The sequence below is a fragment of the Trachemys scripta genome, chromosome 14, assembly GCF_013100865.1.
Source record: "Trachemys scripta elegans isolate TJP31775 chromosome 14, CAS_Tse_1.0, whole genome shotgun sequence".
In the NCBI taxonomy this organism is placed as follows: Eukaryota; Metazoa; Chordata; order Testudines; family Emydidae; genus Trachemys; species Trachemys scripta.
Window position 1 is genome coordinate 29,523,460 of NC_048311.1, and position 20,525 is coordinate 29,543,984.

General features: G+C 47.2%; 1 protein-coding gene across 2 annotated transcripts in view; it reads left to right on the forward strand.

Moving 5' to 3' along the window:
- Positions 1-20,525, forward strand: part of MAP2K6 (mitogen-activated protein kinase kinase 6) — a 76,907-nt gene that overhangs the window by 38,092 nt on the left and 18,290 nt on the right. Inside the window, exons 1-7 of one of the 2 annotated variants that reach the window (XM_034789934.1) lie at positions 1,536-1,617; positions 4,741-4,807; positions 8,166-8,214; positions 13,448-13,561; positions 17,351-17,470; positions 18,585-18,701; positions 19,509-19,560. In XM_034789934.1, coding sequence (XP_034645825.1) covers positions 1,590-1,617; positions 4,741-4,807; positions 8,166-8,214; positions 13,448-13,561; positions 17,351-17,470; positions 18,585-18,701; positions 19,509-19,560 — 547 coding nt within the window. In that variant the 5' untranslated portion in view covers positions 1,536-1,589. Of the gene's footprint in view, positions 1-1,535; positions 1,618-4,740; positions 4,808-8,165; positions 8,215-13,447; positions 13,562-17,350; positions 17,471-18,584; positions 18,702-19,508; positions 19,561-20,525 lie in introns of those variants that run through there. The other variant, XM_034789935.1, reaches the window with a different exon arrangement.

A 20,525-nucleotide genomic window follows, 5' to 3' on the forward strand; every position in this document is an offset into this window, starting at 1 on the left:
TGAATTGCTCTGTGTAGAACGGACACCAGCCACTAACTCTGTTGGTTTGTGTCTTTTACTTCTTTTCATCTAAAGTGCATTTAGTGCTGGGAAAAGGACAGTGTGGTTTTTATCCCAATGTGTGTGTATCTGGGCAAGGTGCCTCTTCCTGCTTTCTGAAGAAAGCGCCTCAGGGGGTTATCAGTCAGTTTCCCTGGCTCACTCACTTCGTAACCACTCTCTTGAGACTGATAAAAAGATGCCAGCTAATGTAAGGTGGGTTCTGTCCAGGAGGGACTGGGCTGAGAGCCATCCAACTCCTCCCACACAGTTGGTGGAAACAACTATTGGTGGCTGATAACCTGGGCTAGATTCAAACCCGTGACCTAAAGGCCTTTTATCCTGGGTCTGATCTAAAACCCCTTCAACATAACGAAAACAACATGGTCTCGTAGACTGGGCCTCAGGAAACCTAGTTTATATTCCCAGTACCACTCATCTGCTGTGGAACTTTGGGCAAATCTCTTCATCCTTCTGTTTTCCTTCCCACCCTTGGTATATTTAGATTACAAGCTCGTAGGGCAGGGACTGTCTCTTGCTATGTGTCTGTACAGTGCTCAAGTCAATCTTGGCTGAGGCCCTAGATGCTTCTATAATACAGTTAGTAATAAAAATCAGTGGATGGCTTTCCACTGACTTCCCTGGACATCGGATCAGGCTCCTTGTTAGCAATCTCTGTGCTATCCAGTCTCTCCCCACATTGCTGTACCGTCTTGTTGGGTGGTAGCTACTGCGATAGATCCAACATGACACTTCGTATCCATATAAAATAATGACTCCTGGGTGCGTCAGAATGAAACGTCATCTGATTCAAGTGAGTGTTTCCAAAGGCTGGAAGGCAGATTGCTCATGCTGCACTCTAGACACCCTGTTGTGGTCACAGACCTGCAGAATGCTCCAGAGATCAAGCACTATGCATGTTGTAACAAAAAGAGCGAAGAAACTTGGTCTAATTCAGCTGAGAGGCATAAAATTGCCGGATTACAGCCAGGGACTTTCATTAAATACCCAGGAGGTGAACTGTGGTGTGTGATGTGTTTGTTGTTTTGTTTCACATACTAATACTGCAGGGAATTTGCTGGTGCTATGAGGGTGAATTGCTGCTGGCTTAATTCCACCCTGCAGTTCCACCTCTCCCAATGCCACCGTGAGATCCATATTTTCTTTTGATCATTGTTGATGCTTTAACGTTAAACTAGGTCCATGTCTTGGCAGCTTTGTTAAGGGAACAGATTGTGCTTCAAAAAATGGCAGAGTTTCAAAATGTTATATTCTCTTAAGAAAGACAAGGAAAATAAACTCAAAACATGGAGAATATATTTCAGTGGAAGGCGGAAAGGCTTTTCATATTTATTTGGGTTTGGTATTTTGCTACTTTGTTCTTCCTTGGACACCACTTGTGAACCAAGATAAGATTACATTTTGTACAGTCTGTTATGGTTCATGCTCAAATTAGATTAATTTCCATTGGGTTAATTTCCACCCTCTCAGAACTGCTTGAAATATACTATGCTGAGATATTGGTACAGCATGTGTGATTCTACAAGAAAATGAATGCAGGAAACAGAACAAAAATGGGTAAGAATCTGTGCTTGTTTTCACTTTTAAGTAGACCATTTGTGAGTGTTTTTGCAGCAGCAGGGGATAGGATAGAGTGTTTCTCCATGACCTGTCTGTGAACTGGTGCCAGTCCCTGAGATCTCCCTGACGCAGTTCAGGAAGGCAGCAAGCCGGTCCCTGGTATCAAAAAAGTTGAGAAACACTGGGATAGACTATCAAGATGAAGACGAAGTAGCAAACCAGAAGAGGGCAGATGGTTTTATAGTTAGGGCCCTACCAAATTCACGGTCCACTTTGGTCAATTTCATAGTCATCAGATTTAAAAAATAGTTAATTGCATTATTTCAGCTATTTAAATCTGAAATTTCACGGTGGTGTAATTCTAGAGGTCCTGACAGAGCCGGGCAGCTGGAGAGCGGCAGTAGCAGCACAGAAGTATGGCATTGCCACCCTTACTTCTGCACTGCTGATAGCTGGGCTCTGCCTTCAGAGCTGGGCGCCCGGCCAACAGTCGCCACCTTCCAGCCGCCAAGTGCAGAAAGATGGCAATATCGCAACCCCCCTAAAATAACCTTATGACCCTCCTGCAACTCCCTTTTGGGCAGGACCCCCAATTTGAGAAACACTGGTCTCCCCCGTGAAATCTGTATAGTATGGGGTAAAAGCACACACAAGACCAGATTTCACGGCGGGAGGGGTGGGGGGTGGAGTGGGATTGGATATCATGGTCCGTGACGCATTTTTCATGGCTATGAATTTGGTAGGGCCCTGCTTATGGTTAAGAGGCTGAGATGTGACTGTGGAGTGCTGGGTCCAATTCCTCACTATCCCATAGACTCCTTCTATCACCTGGGGCAGATCACCTCGTTTCAGTTACCTATCTGTAAGACGGGGATGGAAAGCTAGGATTCTTACACTCTTTGGCTTTGGAACCAAGCTTCCCCCTCCCCCACCATTAGCACCTTTCACAACAACAATATTAAGAGGGAACCCCTGCCCCAAAGAGCTTCCAATCTAAATGGAGACCATAGGCAGTCACGGACCCCATCAAAGTCAATGGGTGTGCCAAGCCCCAGGCATGAAGTCACATGGCAGGACTCATGGGGTTTCCCTGGTTGCATGCTCAGGGGCTAGGATAGAGGATGCAGGCTATGTCAGAAAGCCAGTGAGAGGAATTGTGAGGATGACCTAAGAGGAAGCAGAGAGACAGGGCTTTTCGGGCATTGAGCTCGCTGGAGTGGCAGGCTTGGAGATTTCTGAGGAAGAAAACTGCTGGTTGCTGCTTATATCTACTGTGTTCAAGGAAACAGAAAACTATACATTTTTTTTGTAAATAAACAAGATTACACCAAGAGTATACCTGACTCCTACTACTGATTTATCAGCCTAATGGAAATAAACCTGCAAGACCCTAGATTTTGGTTAACCACTCAGGCTGTCGTGGCAACAATATGTACAGTGCCTAGCACGGCCCCAATCTTAGTTGGACCCTTTAGCTGCTATTATAATACTACTAAGAATAGTAAGAAGACCAGAGATGTAATGGCCGGGGTACTCTGCTAATCTAATTACAGAAGCTTCTGCATTTGTTTTTACCATTTTCCATCTTCCTTATAGACCAACTGGTGTCTCTTGGCAAATTTTTGAAAACTGTTCATCATTATTCTCAATAATCTCTCTCTCTCTCAAGCTGTTCTGCTGGGTCTTGTCTTCTGTTGGCCTTTTTATATTTAGACTGGTAGCTCTGTGGAGCAGAGCACATGTCTTTTTCCAATGCAAGTTTGTAGTATTGTTTTTAATAAATAATAATAATTAATAATATAAAGCAAGATATGAAATGTTTTATCCATAAAGCTGCATTGCAACCATCTGCTACATGCTGGAATGGCTGGTGGCAAACTGAGCAGGCTCCATCTTGTGTTTTAGAGCGGAGAAGAAAAAGAGCTACGGTTAAAAAGTTGACTAGTTGCTTTAAAAGGGTCATTTTCAGTTCTGTGGGCATGCATCTTAACCCAGTGGCCCCTGCAGCCCTGGAATTCACAGATATTTATAGGCCTGCGTGTCGGAGCATGATGGCAGAATGTGTCATAGGAAAATAGACCAAAACACTTATATGTAAAAGGTTGAAGGAGAGTGTCGTGAACAGGGAGAGAAACAGAGGTTTGAAGAAAGACAGTAATTGATGTAAATTGTTAGGTTAAAAAAGTCTAAATTAGGTGGCTGTGCTTTTTTGGGACCAAGTATTTTATAACACACCCAAACTGCATCTGTATGTTTATCCTGGGGGTTTGGTGACATGATTTATGTTCTCAGGTTATTTTGTCCCTGGATTCAGAACCTCGCTCTGAAATGTGACTATATGTTTAGCAATAAAAAGGTTCTCATATTTCCGTAGTCCATCTGACTCGGTCACCCTCTGGTTTGGGCCCTAGGATTGTTTGAACTGCTTTAGAACTTGGTTTTAATCCTGTTCATGTTAACTCACTTCAAGAAAGGTTTAGCTAGCCAATGTGAACAAATACTGTTATATATTTGGAGCCTAATTCTACTCTCCTTTGTGCTGATTTTACATAGCTACATTGACTTCCGTGCTTAATCCTGGTTGACACTAGTGTAAATGGTCCAGACTCTCAAAGGTATTTAGGCGCCTAAGTCCCATTGATTTCAAGGATCTGGGCCTATAAGATCAGACTCTGACCCTGTGTTGTCAAACTCTGTTTAAAAAGATTCTATCCCTGCTTTTGCACAGGGTAAATAGGTGTTTATACCCGGTATATTGGAATTGGTTTCAGTCTGAATTGAATCAGTTCAGGAAACATGGGAGCCGGTGTAGATAGGGCTTAAAAAGGTGAGATGCCTTTCCTGTTGCCTGAGCTGTTGCCTGCATTCTGTGCCACTGTGGGAGCTCGAACTGCAGGCCTGATCACAGCTTGCCGAACAAAGGAACTTTGTGTTTTGAACTCTGTGCCCTGAATCTGCACCACCAGACTGAGCTGGTGTTTCTGTTAAATAAGGTCAACCATGGTAGACAAGCCCTGTTTTACAATGATAACCACAGAGGTTAACCTCCCCTCCTCGCCCCGGGTACACCACCACCCCCTAGAAAACTGCCTTTACTTCTGCCTCTTTCTTGTTTCGCAGGCAAGAAGAGAAACCCTGGGCTGAAAATTCCTAAAGAAGCGTTTGAACAACCACAGACAAGCTCTACGTAAGTCTCAAAAAAATCAGGGGCTATAACCCCCTAACCTCCCCCCCCATTTAATTTGCTCTCTCGGGTATTGCTTTGTCACGTGTCTCAGTCAAAAGAACAAAAGGGGGTCTTATTTTAGCTGATGGTGTCGCTTCTTTTGCGTGAATGAGTTAATAGATTCAGAAGGGACCATTGTGCTCTGCTGCGTAACACGAGCTAGAGAAAGTCCCTGAAATAGTTAAGAGAGAACCTGGTATTATTAGGGTGCCATTTGCTACACAGGGCAAGCCCTGCAGCTCAGAGTTGCTTGGCTGTCAGCCTCCTTGAAGGTTAACGTTGATTCTAAAAGCAGCAGCACCCACCGTCCTGTATGACTTGGGTATCTATTTGCATTGGCAGGTCTGCTCAGCTGATAGGCATAAACGGAAAAACACTAGGTGATCTGATCCCATCCATCAGCCCCTTCCTCATGCTCATTCTGATGATCCTCTGAAGGGGGAGCCCCTGGGGGGGCTGCTTTTTGACAAGTCAGAGACACAGATGTTTGGGAAACTGCTGGCTGCATGGGGGAGAAAGCTCTGGGCTATAAAGTGGCCAACAGCTGAAGTAGGGTGACCAGATGTCCTGATTTTATAGGGACAGTCCCGAATTTTGGGACTTTCTTTTATACAGGCTCCTATTACTCTCCACCCCCTGTCCCGATTTTTCATACTTGCTGTCTGGTCACCCTAAGCTGAAGGGATGTCACGTTTCCCCCAGGAATATGAAAATTGAGGCTGATGCTCTCGTGGTCAATGGGGGAGTAATTTAGATTTAAGTTTCTCTTAAGAGAGCCTGTATTTTCTACTTGCTTGGAACAGTTGCTACTATAATATCCCTGGAGCTCTTTCCTGGATGGTTTATATTCGATACATTTGCTGGTACAGTAATGTTGCTTAGAAATAGATGTGTGGGATAGTTTATTTTGTTTGGGGAACTTGTAAAAACCCAGCAAAAGTACTCTCTTACTGGTATAAGCTGCGTCTGCTCTAGAAAAGGTTTGCGAGTGTACATCTAGACTATCTAAGTATAGCTATAGTGGCAAACCTTTTCTAGTGTAGCCAAATCCCCAGTCAACTCAGTAGACATCAGATACTGTGACTATGTGCCCTCGTATGGGAATAATTTGATGACATTGATGAGATTCCAGAAACAAATTAGTTAAAAAAAACCCAACCCAACTGGCTTTTTATTAAGAGCTTAATTCAACGGCCTGATCAAAGGAGCAGCCCCGGTATCCCCTATTCAGTCAATTAGCACGTCAGGGAGGCCACAATGTAAAGAGATGGCATGAAGGCCTTGATTTGCCAGGGCAATTCTACTTGGGTTCCCCAAGCTTATGTACAAGCAGGAAGCCTGACTTTTTAAAGTGTGCTAGTAGTGGTTTTAATACATTAAATCAGGCAGTATCAGAAAGGAGAAATCTGAGAAATCTCTCTCTGGTCAGATATACCTGATGCCTTACCTTTCCCGGGAGGAGGAGCATTTTCTGAGAAGGAGACCCGTCCCCCACCTTGTCTTAACTATTCCTGGAAAGGATTAGTGTAAGATAAATGAAGGCAGCCTCAGGTTCTCTGTAAATTGGATGGGGCAGCTGTTACTGCAGAGACTGTGGCGGAATCGGAGCTGGGATTCCCTTTCTCGATGCCTTTATTAGTATTCTCGCTGCCTTGTAGAATCGTAGCTGGAGCCGGTTTCCCTTAGCAGGACTGGTGGGAGATGTAGCTTTGCGTAATGATCATTTTAGGGGAAGTGGGACCATGCTAATTGACGTGTGTGGGGTCTTGGCATTAATGGACTGCTGCTTTGTACAGCGTTGGATGTGAACGCTAAATAAAGATGTCAAGGGGGTAACAAGATGTTAACCTTTTGGCCTGGAGTCAGGTAATAAGCAGTTAGATGGGCTATCAATCCTTATGCTTTAGGACACGGAGTACGTCTACCCTCCAAAAAAACCCCTTGTTGCAGCAAGTCTCAGAGCCCGGGTCAACTGACTCAGGCTCCTGGGACTTGCTGTACGGGGCTAAAATTCACAGTATTGACGGTTCCCACAAGGGACGGATCCCGGTCTATGAAACCAGAAATGGGGTGGGTCTCAGAGCCCAGGCTCCAGCCCGAGCAGCAGCGTCTACACCAGGGGTCGGCCACATTCGACACGCGGCTCGCCAGGGTAAGCACCCTAGCGGGCCGGGCCAGTTTATTTACCTGCTGACGCGGCAGGTTCGGCCGATCGCGGCCCCCATTGGCCGCGGTTCGCCGTCCTGGGCCAATGGGGGTGGCGGGAAGCGGCGTGGGCGAGGGAAGTGCTGGCCGTGGCTTCCCGCCGCCCCCATTGGCCCAGGACGGCGAACCGCGGCCAGTGGGGGCTGCGATCGGCCGAACCTGCCGCGTCAGCAGGTAAATAAACTGACCCGTCCCGCTAGGGTGCTTACCCTGGCGAGCTGCGTGCCGAACGTTGCCGACCCCTGGTCTACACTGATATTTTTAGCCCCGTGAGCCTGAGTCAGTTGACCCAGCTTCTGACGCTCACTGCAGCTGGGTGTTTTTTCAGTTTAGACGTAACCACAGTGATCACCAACTCCGAGGCCAGGGGTATTTCACAGTTCGGTGCATTAGGGCTTAACGCTTTCTTCTGATTTTTGTTTATAAGCTCTGCTGGGGATGTTCCTTCATCAGGGGAAGGGAAGGAAGAAAACAACGTGCCAATAAAAATCAGCCATGTCCTGTTGAAAAATATTTTCCCTTTCTAAATGGAGACAGGCCTGAACAAAAGCATAGGGTCCCCAACCCCTTTTAGCCCCAGGTGCATCCAGGGCCAAAGGCTACTTCTGAGACAGAAGTGAAACTGGGCTTGCGTTTTTCCTCTCTGCCTGTTTAATCTGTCCTGTAAACTGGCTAAGGCGGATTTGCTTCTCTCTACCCCTCTTGTGTTTCCCAGGAATTGGTTCCAGTCCCAGCCTGTCAAAGGGAGTCTCTCTTTGAATTCCTTAGTGCTGGAATTGGACGCAGGCTTGTGAAATTCCAACTCCAGCAGCTTCCTTCCTGACACCTTTTGGGGTGACTTTGTGAACCTTGGCAACATCTAATAGCACTGAAAGGCTAGGAAACCAGCTCGGCTACTCAGGGTGACACTGCTGCATATGCTGCACGGGGCTGCGGTCCCATCAGTTTGAGGGGAACTTATACCCAGACCTCGCATTACTGAGAGTCCCATATCCACAGGGCAATAGCCCCTGGTCTAGGGGCTCTGCAAGGCTTTATCTCTTTGGAATATTATCTGTGTAAGGTCTCTGTGACTGATGCTTCTGCATACTATTTTTTTCTTTCTCTTCCACAGGCCCCCTAGAGATTTAGACTCCAAAGCCTGCATCTCTATTGGCGAGAAGGTACAGTTACAAGCTGTGGGAACTAAAGAGTTCATATGTGTTTGCGTACATGGGGTCAGGAACTAAGTTAGGGGAGCGTGTTTAGAAAAATAATTCCTGGCTCTTGTGTGGGAGGGGTGCTGCGATCTGAACGTGAAGAAGGATTGAAATCAGGTTTAGGGCAGGGCTTCCTGGCCATTTTTAAGCATAAAACCACGGACGTTTTCTGTCAGTGCTCCCTAAGCCACCTGTTTCTCCATGTCCTAGCATCTTTTGTGCTTTAGCAGCTAATTCCCCTCCCTCTCCAAAAAAGTGAGACTGTTCTGGTGCATAAGACCTTTATTATCTTATCTTCACTGTGCCACTATGTTAAAAGTTCATGTTCAGTTCATAGAAATGGGATCATTACACATTTTAAAAGCAATATCCAGAAAGTATTGTTTATCCATTCAGACTGAAAGTTTATGGATTACATACTCTCTAGTGCTATGCCTTCAGTAAAATTGTTAATTGGAGAAATAGGTAGAAATGCGTATTATATATTTATTTATACGTCTGTGACAGAAAATAGCTCTGATCACTCAGTGTATTGGAAGTATAGCACTAGGGATTATATGCGTGTATGTGAAGGGGGATATATGTCCATCCTAAATCTGTTTTCTGGGGGCTGTAAAATTTTCTACAGACTCTAAGCTTTCATTATATATCTCTCTGGCTTAGAAGCTGGAGGTAGGTTCATGGTGGTTTCCTTACAGGTATGTGTTTGGCAAAACGGGAGTAAAATTGCAAAGTCTTTGGGCTAGGGACAGTCTCTTTGTTCTGTGTTTTGTACAGCGCCTCGCAGAGTGAGGTCCTGGTTCATGACTTGGGCTCCTAGGCCTTATCGCAGATTCCCAATGTAAAGCATTATAATTATTATTATAATACAAATCGGGCTGTGCAGGTACAGTGGGTATCAGCATGCGTCTAGAGTTGCTGAAGCGAGAGGCCATAAGCCAAGCACCCTCAAGCACCGGTACGATCGGTGTCCCCTTTAGCACTGCAGCCTCTCAGATAAGAACTAAAACTGGCTAAGGTTATTCCCCCCCCCGCTAGGTTTTGATGAAACAGCCCTGCCCCATGGATGCACAGGGATGAGAAGTGTGATGTCATGCTCCTAGCTTGGCTGCTTTAGCCAGGTTGTAGCCAGCAGGCGCTTGGTTCTACTGCAGATAGAGATAAACTTTCTAGTGAGTCTTCTCGACCTAGTGCTGTTCTACCAGATTCCCACGCAATCAGAACCCAGCCTACGCCCCTGTGGCCAGGGTCAGCGTCTCAGCTGAAACATTTACGTATCATTTAGAGAGGCATTAGCCGCAGCTCATCGAACCTGCCTCGGCCTTTATTCACCTAATCCGAAAGTGAGATCAAGGAGCGTGTGAGGGGTCTTTTGTGTCAGCACATCTGTTAAAAAGCAGCCAGGCTCAGAGCTGGCATATGAGACTGTCCGCTCCTTTTGTGAGCGAAGCAGCTCTGCAAAGCCAGCCCAGGGGAATGGCCGAGCAAGAGGCCATCCATAGGAGCAAATCCTTCTATGGAGAAGGCCTCAGAGGTGACTCCAATTTGGTCCTCCAGGGAATTACCCAGCTTAACGAGCGTGGCCTCATTTCCCTTGGCGACACTTGCAACATCCTTCAACCCTTGTCTGGCTTTTACAAAATGCCCCCAACACCACACGCTTAATGGGATTAATAGTAACATGTAGTCGGGGCAAGATGCTGATTGCTAAACCCTGGGTAATGTTAGTAGTTTTCTTTTATTTCATTCTCCCACCACCAGGATCAATACAAGCGAAGAGGACGCAGCCTGAGAAGTTTATTTTTTAAATGGTCTGTGTGAGCCGTGGCGGCCAGTTCTAATAACTGGAGTATCCACCCTGGTTTAGTCACCCCCCCCCGCCTGGCCCTGAGCCATTGTTTGGCGTCCTTGCTACGAAAGCAAAGTCCTCCTTCAGTTTCAGAGTTAACGCTTGTATCCTCAGCTAGTGGGCTTAGCACACAGGGCGCTGCCCAGATCACCCAGAGACGGATGTGGAACTGAGGCAGGGTTTTAAAATTCTCTTGAATTGGATGCAGGCGGAGAGTTTCCCAGAAGGGCGCTGGATGAGTTTTCTGGGAGCTCCAGCCGCTAGCAGCAGTGCATGATCTTAACTCTGGTGATCCCAAAGACTCCAGAGAATTCCTGGACAATCTCCTTGTGACTGGAGTCGATGACACTAATTGGGTAGGATCGCCTGCTGGTCCTGATGTGGGATACTGAGTGAGGGCATTATGCGGGAGGGACTCTGCTTAGAAAGCTGGCAAAGAGCTAGATTCGCTGCTAGGAATCTCCATGTGCCTGTTAAGTATGACTGGCCTGTTCATTCGTCTTTCAGGGGGGAGGGGGTCCTCCATATGGGCATCGGATGCCAAGGATGCTCCCGGTTCTCTTACATACCCTCATCGTCAAGGCAGCCCTCCCTGCATCAAACCACTGAGAACCAAATGAGCTCTTGCTTCTTCAGTGGCCAGAAGCCAATTGCTCCTCTGTAAAGTTAATCCCCTCAAAACAGCCCTAGATACTGTTGACCCAGAAGGTGGGACAGAGGGGAGCAGTGATCAAGTATGTGCATATGCACACACCATGAGCACCTCAAAACTGAGCTGGGTAACAACTTGACCTGGGGCTCTTGGAAGCGGCCTTTGCTCTTGCAAATGGCCGTTTTCTCCTAGCCCCAGCTGGAGCAGAAAGTAGGGCTTGTTTTCTTTCCCGTTTTTCCTGCCTCCCCTTGGATACTGACTCATTCCCCAGGAACAATGTCCCTAGCTCCAGTTGAGGTGTGAACTTCCACTGTTTGTTGCTGGACTGTTAAATGCCAAGGCTGAGCACTTGGGGATGCTGTTAATAGCCTCTGGGGAGAGGGGAGGAACTAGGCTTTGAAGTTCAGTGAGGGACACCTCTTCTGGCTTTCACTCTGAAGACACTTGACTGGGAAGTCTAATGGATGAGGGGGGAGAGAGCCCACTCTCCCCTCCTGAAATATAATCAAAGCCAACTCAGTCATCCCCAACAGCTTGCACGGCTATAGCATGGATTGTCAACCCTGGCTGTGAGGAGGATCTGAAATCTTTTTTTGCTGTCAGAACATGGGATCGCTGAAATATTGCATTAAAAGTACGCTGGGTGGGTGTACCTCTATCAGCAGGAGATCAGAATCAGTCTGATCTACTGCTGACTTAACCTGCCTTCTAAAGTTTTTGACTCCTGTCTTACACTGGAGGCTTTTCTTCATCTGTGCTGCTACCATGAATTTATATGTCCAAGATTCTAACCAGCACAGGTCAGCCTGTCCCAAAATCAGATTCTGAGGAAAGCAAGCATAGAGTCCAGTTTCATTTGACATTGTAAATTTTTCCAGGAAAACAAGAACATGTAACAGCTATTTTTACTAGCGTAAATGTCCCAGGAGCATTAATAAATCCAGGCAAGGTTAGGACTATCTCTTGCCACTGAACATCAGCCAGTGAATTTATTAGATGATGTATTAGTTCATTAGCGTTTTACGATATCTGTCATTGGGCGTTTGTCTCTCTTTTCTTTTTAAGTTTGAATTTTTATTTTCCCTGGCAAAGCACTGGGGCTGGGAGATGGAACGGGGGCGAGGGATCTGCAGCTCAGCGGCCCAGCGTCAAGTCAAAGAAATACCTGCTGCTAAAGTGATCCCTTGTTCCAAGAAAAGCAGTTCACACCCACAATCCCAAGAAAGAGGGAGAGAATTCCAAAAGGATCTCTGCATGGAGGCAGCAAGACTGTGCTGGAAGGTGCAAAGAGGCATGCCCTCATAAAATACAGAGTTCAAGCTTTTTTTTTTATATGGCTTCCCATGGGGAGGGGGACTTGATTGGCTAGCAGTCAAGTACCCTGGTAGGAGTTAGCTGTCTCTCTCCCAGAATGCATGTGTCCTGCAAGGTTCCTTTAGGACATGATTTCACCATGCTCCTCTTCCACAGGCTGTATTGTGTTCCCTAGAGTAGGCTACTCGTTCCTTTCCCTTTAACTTTGCTGCTAAATTTAAGAATGCTGCCTGAAAAAGAGACGAAGTGCTTGTTTCGGAAGAGTTTGCATTAAACAGCAGGCGCAGTGTTGGACAGAAAAAGATGCCTGGATCCACGTTAACACAAAAAAAGCGAGTGAGGGCTGTTTTTACAGTACATGTAATTGTGCCCGAGCAGCCCGCGTCCACGCTGTACAGTAACGCAGTGTGTGCGCCCAAGCTCTCGGAATCCTCTCCAGACAGCCCTTTTCAAGCGGCAGTTTTTCTGCTGCTCAGGCAGAACGCGGTGTGGGATTATGTGCTGTGAATCAGTTCATTATAACCAGTCGCTTTCAGCAGGATGATTGACTTCTGCGGCGGGGCGTGCAGCCGGTTGGAGTAGCAAAGACATATTTCAAAATCCAAAGATAATAATAAGCAAAAATACAAGCTGTGCACAATATTGCGTTGAAAAGAAGAAGGGGCCGGGTAGAAATCCGAGCTCAAAACAAAGTCGTCCTTTAGGCAAAGCCAAGAGAAAGCAATCTGTAACGCTAGACAAAATAAATCTACCAAGGTTTAAAGTGGCACTCTCAACTCCGATCTGGCCCCAATACAGGTTTGTAGACACAAGCTTTTCAAACCCTAAGACCATTTGGAAATACTTCCTTGGATTATTTTTTTAAAGACATTCCCATGGGAAGAGTTGTTTCAGCATTTTTCGGCAGCGTTTTCAACAACCATTGCAGCACTGAGAACCCGAAAGTGAAACTGACTAAATGAAATGGGAACCGGCTTGATTTTCCTTGCCTAAGATTTAGGAAATATAACTGAAAAGGTTGGAAAGTCTGTTCTTAAAGCTCTTTCAGCTCCATGTGAGGTGCTGTTAGTCACACAGGTAAGTGCTGCACCACTGTAGTGATATACCTCTTCAGATTATTGTTAACTAGCTAATCGTCACGGCACTCCTTGTGAGTTTGGGTCAATATTCTTACCCTCATTTTACATATAGGGAGATAGGCATAGAGAGGAGAGGTCATCTGCCCAGTACCACCAGTGGGAACTGGTTTTCATGCAAGGCCTACATCTTAGGAGTTTCTGACTTCCTTTATCACACTGACCATGCTACCTTCAGTGAGGAGAACTGTTGCACCTGTTCTGTTGCCTTTGGCCTTTTTCACTGTGTCTCTTTTCCTCCCACAGAACTTTGAAGTGAAGGCCGATGACCTGGAACCGATCTCTGAACTGGGCCGAGGTGCGTACGGGGTGGTGGAGAAGATGCGGCACATGCCTAGCGCACAGATCATGGCGGTGAAGGTAGAGTGAGACTCCTAAGGTGTTTTCTATGTGTGCTGACCCTTCAGGCTGTCCTCAACATAAGCTTCCACTCTTACCTTCACTCAAGCAGGCTTTAGTCTGACAAGGGACTTACTCTTTCCATACGGAGCAACTCAGGTGCTGAGATGGACAGGACATTAAGCCTAATTCAAGCCCAGATCTACACTTGGAAAAAAGATGTGTTTTTCAAATGTGACAGCTGACATGTTTAAAAATCCTAGTGTAGACAGGGCAAGTTATTCATCTGCACACCTAGGACTTTAAAATGCCTTAGCTCTCATGTTTTGGAAGTACACTTCTTTTCTTAGTGGAGATATACACTCCGGCTTAGTTTGAAAACCAACTACAGCAGGTGTGAATTTGTCCCATTAAGTCAGGAGGATCCTTGTTTTGCACTGCAGGCCACGTAACAGGAGCCTAAGGGTCACACATAGTTAAGAGCTCCCACTTTTAATAGGCATGTGCAGACCACGGAGATCCCAGAAGACTTGTGGGTGGATGAAGAAGCACCGCAGCATACGAGGAGATGAATTCTCCACAGGCTGTACCTCCCTATTAAGGGTACGTCTATACTTACCCGCTGGTTCGGCGGCAAGCAATCGATCTTCTGGGATCGATTTATCGCGTCTTGTCTAGACGCGATAAATCGATCCCGGAAGTGCTCGCCGTCGACGCCGGTAATCCTGCTCCGCGAGAGGAGTAGGCGGAGTCGATGGGGGAGCCTGCCTGCCGTGTGTGGACCCGTGGTAAGTACCTTTAAGTTCGAACTAAGATACTTTGACTTCAGCTACGTTATTCACGTAGCTGAAGTTGCGTATCTTAGTTCGAATTGGGGGCTTAGTGTGGACCAGCCCTAAGTGTAAGAACGTTCCTTTGACCTCTGCCTCCCCGCTGTGTTAGAACTTTAGGAAGAGGTGAATGTCTCTTCCTGCGAACAGAACAAAAAGATGCAAGGAGTGTCTGTGTGCACCGTTTATGTATCCCGTCTCCAATTTAACATGACATTTTGGGGGTACAAATGGGGTAATCTTTGTTGTAATCCCTCTGACTGAGGCAGTAATTGCAATACGCTCTGATCTGAGCCCTGTATTGTGAACTTTACCCATTTCCATTCATATTCACCTACATTCATTTTATTTTACCATCGTCATTATTTCATGGGGTTGCTGCTCTGCATCTTTAGTAATCTATGGGTGTGTGTGTGTGTGTGTGTGTGTGTGTACACACTTCTCTGCCCCCAAGTAAATAGTACCTGTAATAAAAGTATCTTCAGGGACTTCAGGTACTTGACAGCTCTTTAATATAATCAGAAAAAGGCATAACAAGACCCAGTGGTTGGTACCTGAAGTGGGACACATTCAGACTAGAAATAAAGCCCAATTTTTTAACATTGTAGGGAATTAACCATTGGAATAATTGAGGTAGGAATGTGATGGATTCTTCATCACTTTAAAGGCTTTTGATCATGACTGGATATCATTCAAGTAGATGTGATCTACCTCAACCAGAAGTTAAGGGCTTGATCTAGAAATTACTCATTGGCCTGTTATACAGAAGGTTGGACTAGATCATAATGGTCCCGTCTGACCTTAAAAATCTATAACTCTGAATATACATGCATATAAAGAGTGAGAGGGATCCATAGTATTGCGGCAGTGTGTATATCACAATCAGAAGACCCAGGGCCTGATTCTCCTCGCAGTTACAAAGGGGCAGCGGACCCCCCAAACCCTATGCCTCTGACACGAAACATCTGTTTTGCAAATGGTGACTGTAGCAGAGCCAACTCGCCGCCGTAGCGCCTCCTGCTGGTCCTGCTGGGGATTAGCTCTCTTGAACCACCAGGGCCCCTTTTACTAGTGGTGTCTCACTTGCAGTTACTTCCACTTCCTCCACCATCTCCACCATCAGGACCCATGTCGCTCCTGGACCATGCTGTCCTCTTTGGGACATGGCCCTCCAGCTGTGCCCCAGCCCTCTGTCTCCCCCCTTTCAGGGGACAGTCGGTCCTCAGTCCCTACACTTGCCTCAGCGGCCAACTGCAGTCTCTAGTCTAACCCCTGGCTTCAGGGGCAAACTTCAGTCTGGATTTAGGCTGCTCTCCTCATTGGCAAGTAGGGGTAAAGGGGTGGAGGGGGAACCCAGGCCTGCCTGCTACTCTGGGTCCCGGCCCAGGGACCCTAGAGCTGGCAGTCACTTACTGCCCCTCCTCCTATTCCAGACACCTACTTTCCCTGGGCCATTTTCCCTGTAGCCCTAGCACCTTCCCTGTCCTTGCTTCAGGGCCTCAGTCTGGCCATGGTCAGCCAAGAGCTCCCCTATTGCTCCCCTGCCCTGCCCTGCCCAGCACTGCAGTATCTCCAGTGCTCCTCAGCAGACAGTCCTTCCCCTTTGCCCTCCAAGGAGAGAGTGCCTCTTGCTCTCCTGAGCAGCCCTTTATATATGGGTTGCTCCAGCAATCCTTCTCCTGATTGGCTCTCCCAATAAACCCTTTCCTGATTGGCTGGGTTCTCCAAGGCTGCCTTAACCCTTCTCCTGCCTGTGTGGGGAAGCCGCCCCACCACAGTAACTCTTCCAGCTTCATGCCTTCATGGCCTCTGATAAATGCCAGAAGATCAGCATCTTCATCCAGCATCTGGACCTGCTAGCTTCAGAAAAGCCCTCTGAATACCACACCAGAAAAAAAAGATGCAAGGCTGAAAGTAATAGGTGAAGTGAAACAAAACTCTTAGCTCATCAATACTGCCAAGAACACAACAAAGCTTTCCCAGTATCTGTGGGACAAGAACAGGTCTTAAAGTACCTCTAAATTGCAGCTTGGAGGTGTAATTCCCAGCTTAGGTAGACATTCCCTTAGAGCTTGCATGCTGTACATTTTGTCTGTTCTCTTTGTTCTGGTGTCCACCAGATTCCAAAAGCCCTCTGAAAATGGGCATGACTGGGGTTAGACAGGATGGTGGGAGCGTACAGAGCTGTTACTTACTTTCCTCCTAGCTGCTCCCCAGTGCTGAGCAATTTAATTCTATTATTAGCCTCCAGTGGCTTTGACCAAAGAGCCTAGAATATCTGCATCTGGTCCACGTTTAACTGTGTGAGCTTATAAAGCTACCCTAGCATCACAGGCGCTTGCTGGCAGGTGTCACTGGGGCCTTCCTGTGATGAAGGAGAGAGAGAAAAAAAAGGAGATGAAGAAAGAGATGTTTTAATAACAATAACCCTTTGCCCTTCTATAGCATTTCTCCTCCGAGGATCTGTCAGGGCTTCACAGACATAAATCCCACCTCACCCCTGTGAGGTAGGTAAGCGCGATTATCCCTGTTTTACCGCACAGAGAGGTTTAAAGACCAAATTTTCAAATGTGTCCTCTAGTTTTGGATGCCTGACTTGAGACATCGGAGAGACTTGCCTCAAGCCACAAAAGGAGTCATCGGGCAGAGACAGGGATAGAACTCAGGCGTCCTGACTCCCAGGACCAAATTCTTTGCCGGGGTAAATTGCTGCAGCTCTGGAGTGGTGGCAGTTTACACCCGCCTAGAATTTGGCCCCCCAGTTCCCTGCTCTATCCATACGACCACAGTGCCTCTCAGCTGTAAAAAGAGCCAGGAAAAGGGGAAATGATTTCGAATCTGGAGTAAATGCCGGGACTTCGGCGTGTTGCGTTGTGTGGAGTTTTCCCCTCACGTAGCTGTTGTGAGCGCACGTATGCGAGTGAAACACGGCATGCGGCTGGGAGACTCTCCGCCCGTGCTAAAATCCTCTCTTTTCCAGCGGATCCGAGCCACAGTGAATAGCCAGGAGCAGAAGAGGTTACTGATGGACTTGGACATCTCCATGAGGACGGTAGACTGCCACTTCACAGTCACTTTCTATGGTGCGCTCTTTCGAGAGGTACAGCATTCTGGATTCCTGCCTATGTCTTTCCCCTACTTGGCACTTACACTTACTTGGCTTGGAGGCCACTGTGATGTGATGGGCCATCTGTTAAAAAATATAACAGAAGATGGAAGATTAGACTATATTGTAAGCCTTTCCCGCAGCCATCTAGGCACTTAGGCTGTGTCCTTCCCTGGGGGGTCTGTTTTAATACACCACCATTGGTGTGCACCCTGCTATGCAGATAGGTATAAAGACCTGATGCCTCCCTAGAGGAACTTACAGTCTGATTCACAAAGACTTCCTTGATCAGAGGAGACAAAACCGCCCTGGATCCTGGGTGAGGTGGTCAAAGCCGTCTCTATGGCACTATTTTCAATGGTGTTTATTTAGACTCGGACAGTTGCATGCTGAGAACATCAGCTCCTGTCACATTGAGGTGCATAGAGTTTAAAGCCAGAAGGACCATTTGGTTCTCTCGTCTGACCTCTCATTTATCACAGCCAGTAAATCTTACCCAGGCACCTCTAACACACAGTTCTCCGAAACATCCTTCCAAGGGTAAATACTGATCTAGACTTGAATTGAGCCCGGGAACTATAGAAGATAATCATCACCGGGGAATTTTTCAAAAGCCCCTTGGCCCTATTTTCAGAAGTGATTTAGGCCAAAGTGACGAGTGATTTTTGGGGACCTCAGCTTCTGGGTGCTGAACCGGGTGACACTTTAGAGGGGCCTGATTGTTAGAAAGTGCTGAGCACCCATCCTCTGAAAATCTTTCCCCTTTGAGAAATCCAAGTTGAGCATCCAGAATCTTTAGTCACTTGTGAAAATCTTGGGGCCTTAGGCACTTAGGAACTTAAATCCCGTTGACTTTCAGTGTGGCTTAGACTCAAGTCATTTAGGTGCTTTGGAAAATGTTACCCAATATCTGATTTTTAAACCCTTGAGCGTGTAGTGCAGCACCGTATATAAATCAGACACATTGTGTTTAACCCTTGTGTGCTTGGAGGAGAATGGAAAGCCCAGTGCAATCTTCTACGAGAAGTTAAAAAAGCCAGCAAAAGCAAGCCAAGGGCGAGTGCTGTGGGAGAGACTGGGCAGATGTTTGCTTTCTCTTTCCCCCCAGGGAGATGTGTGGATTTGCATGGAGCTGATGGATACCTCATTGGACAAATTCTACAAACATGTCATTGACAAAGGCCTGACGATTCCTGAAGACATCTTAGGGAAAATAGCCGTCTCTGTGAGTACGGGCGGGGGTGATGTGTCTGTGAGGATCTAGCGTCCCTGCCATCTGAGCCCTGGGATGAACTTGGCCCACAACCCAGCCCACATGCTAATTCTTATTTGGCTTCCAGTATTTGGTCCACGATTACGGGTCTGCATCTCTGAGCAATAAATACTCTCAAATCTGCCGATCTGCTTTTCAGTTATGAAGCAGAAAAACCGATTGACGTGGAGAGGGCACAGTAGCTGTTTTTCCTTTCCATCAATGTCATTCCCAGGAGATCTCTGAGCATGCACATTCCCTTAGAGCGGCATGGATCAGAGGAAGGTTAGCTGATGGTTGTGGGAGGGGACCAGCCTGCCAGGGAGGGAGGAAAGCTAGCGGGAGTGTCAAGTGGAAATCAGGGAGGTGTCCTTGCCAGTGCAGGAACCCATTTTGCATGCTCACATACCTCACAACCATTGCCATGAATAGTAAATCCAGGGCTGGCGGAGGGCAACAGCCCCCAGGAATTCCTTCTTTAAAGATCTGCGCAGCAAGAAAAGTTGAAGGTGGCTCGCCTGGGTGAGCTGCATTCTCAGCTCTCCACTAGGAGTCGCTAACAGCGCACTAGCCCACACCTGCCGCGGAGCACACCGCCTCCCTAGCATGCACAGCTGTGTGCTGCCAAAATGACAAACCAAGATTGTTCCCCCAAGCGGGGCCGGTGGGGGCGAGCGCGGGGCAGTCGCCCTCGAGGCAGGAGAGGCGAGCTAGCAAGGTTTGATCAGCCACGTCATGCTGCCGCCAGCTGCGGTTCACTGTAGATTTGTTATGTTTCAGATTGTAAAAGCACTAGAACATCTACATAGTAAGCTCTCCGTAATTCACAGAGGTAAGTGTGACCCGCGCAGCCTCGAGCACTGCTTGTTTCTCGCTGAGCCCTGTGCCACGCTCTTAGTCCAGCAGGGCTTATCCTCAGAGCCTGGCCTGGGGCACTGAAGATAGCCCAAATAAATGAGGTTTGGGAGGCAGGAGAGGTCCAGCCACCCAGGATAACCCAAAGCCTGCTCAGGGTGAGTGGTGGGTTGTTGAGCTGCTCTTAAAACTCCATCGACTTGCCAGCACGTCTCCCCTGACGCTGGACACAGAAAACAGCCTCCACCTTCACTTGGCTAGCAGAAGAAATGGATCATTTGCCTGCTTGCTTCACTGGATTCCTCCTCTGCTTCTGCTTCCCCATTGCATGCTGGGAAGGGCACAGCTAGCGAATTATGGGCCTGACTCAGAGCTCTTTGAAGTCCACGGAAAAACTCCCATTGGCTGGGATGGGCTTGGGATCAGGTTCTGCATATGCAAACTCCTCTCCGGGTGCAGAATGGGGCAGAACTGCCTCTAGGTGGCATTTACACTAAGGCAGGTAGCAAGCCTCAGATTGTGCACCCTCTCATGCAGGCTTGATCAACAAAGGGGAGGGATAGCTCAGTGGTTTGAGCATTGGCCTGCTAAACCCAGGGTTGTGAATTCAATCCTTGAGAAGTACCACTTAGGGATCTGGTGCAAAAATCAATACTTGGTCCTGCTAGTGAAGGCAGGGGGCTGGACTCCATGACCTTTCAGGGTCCCTTCCAGTTCTATGAGAGATATATATATGGAGATATACCAAACAGCTTAGCCTGTGGGAGAGGCATGCAACGTACATTTATAGATGACCTAAGCTTTAAAAAGCCCAACATAGGTACTAAAAAATAAAAATTGGGGCCTACCATATTTTCCATTTTGGCAACCACATCTGATCTCCAGATTTGTGATCAATGTTTGGTAATATTAGTGATACTGGCAGGGTAAATATCTTACAGT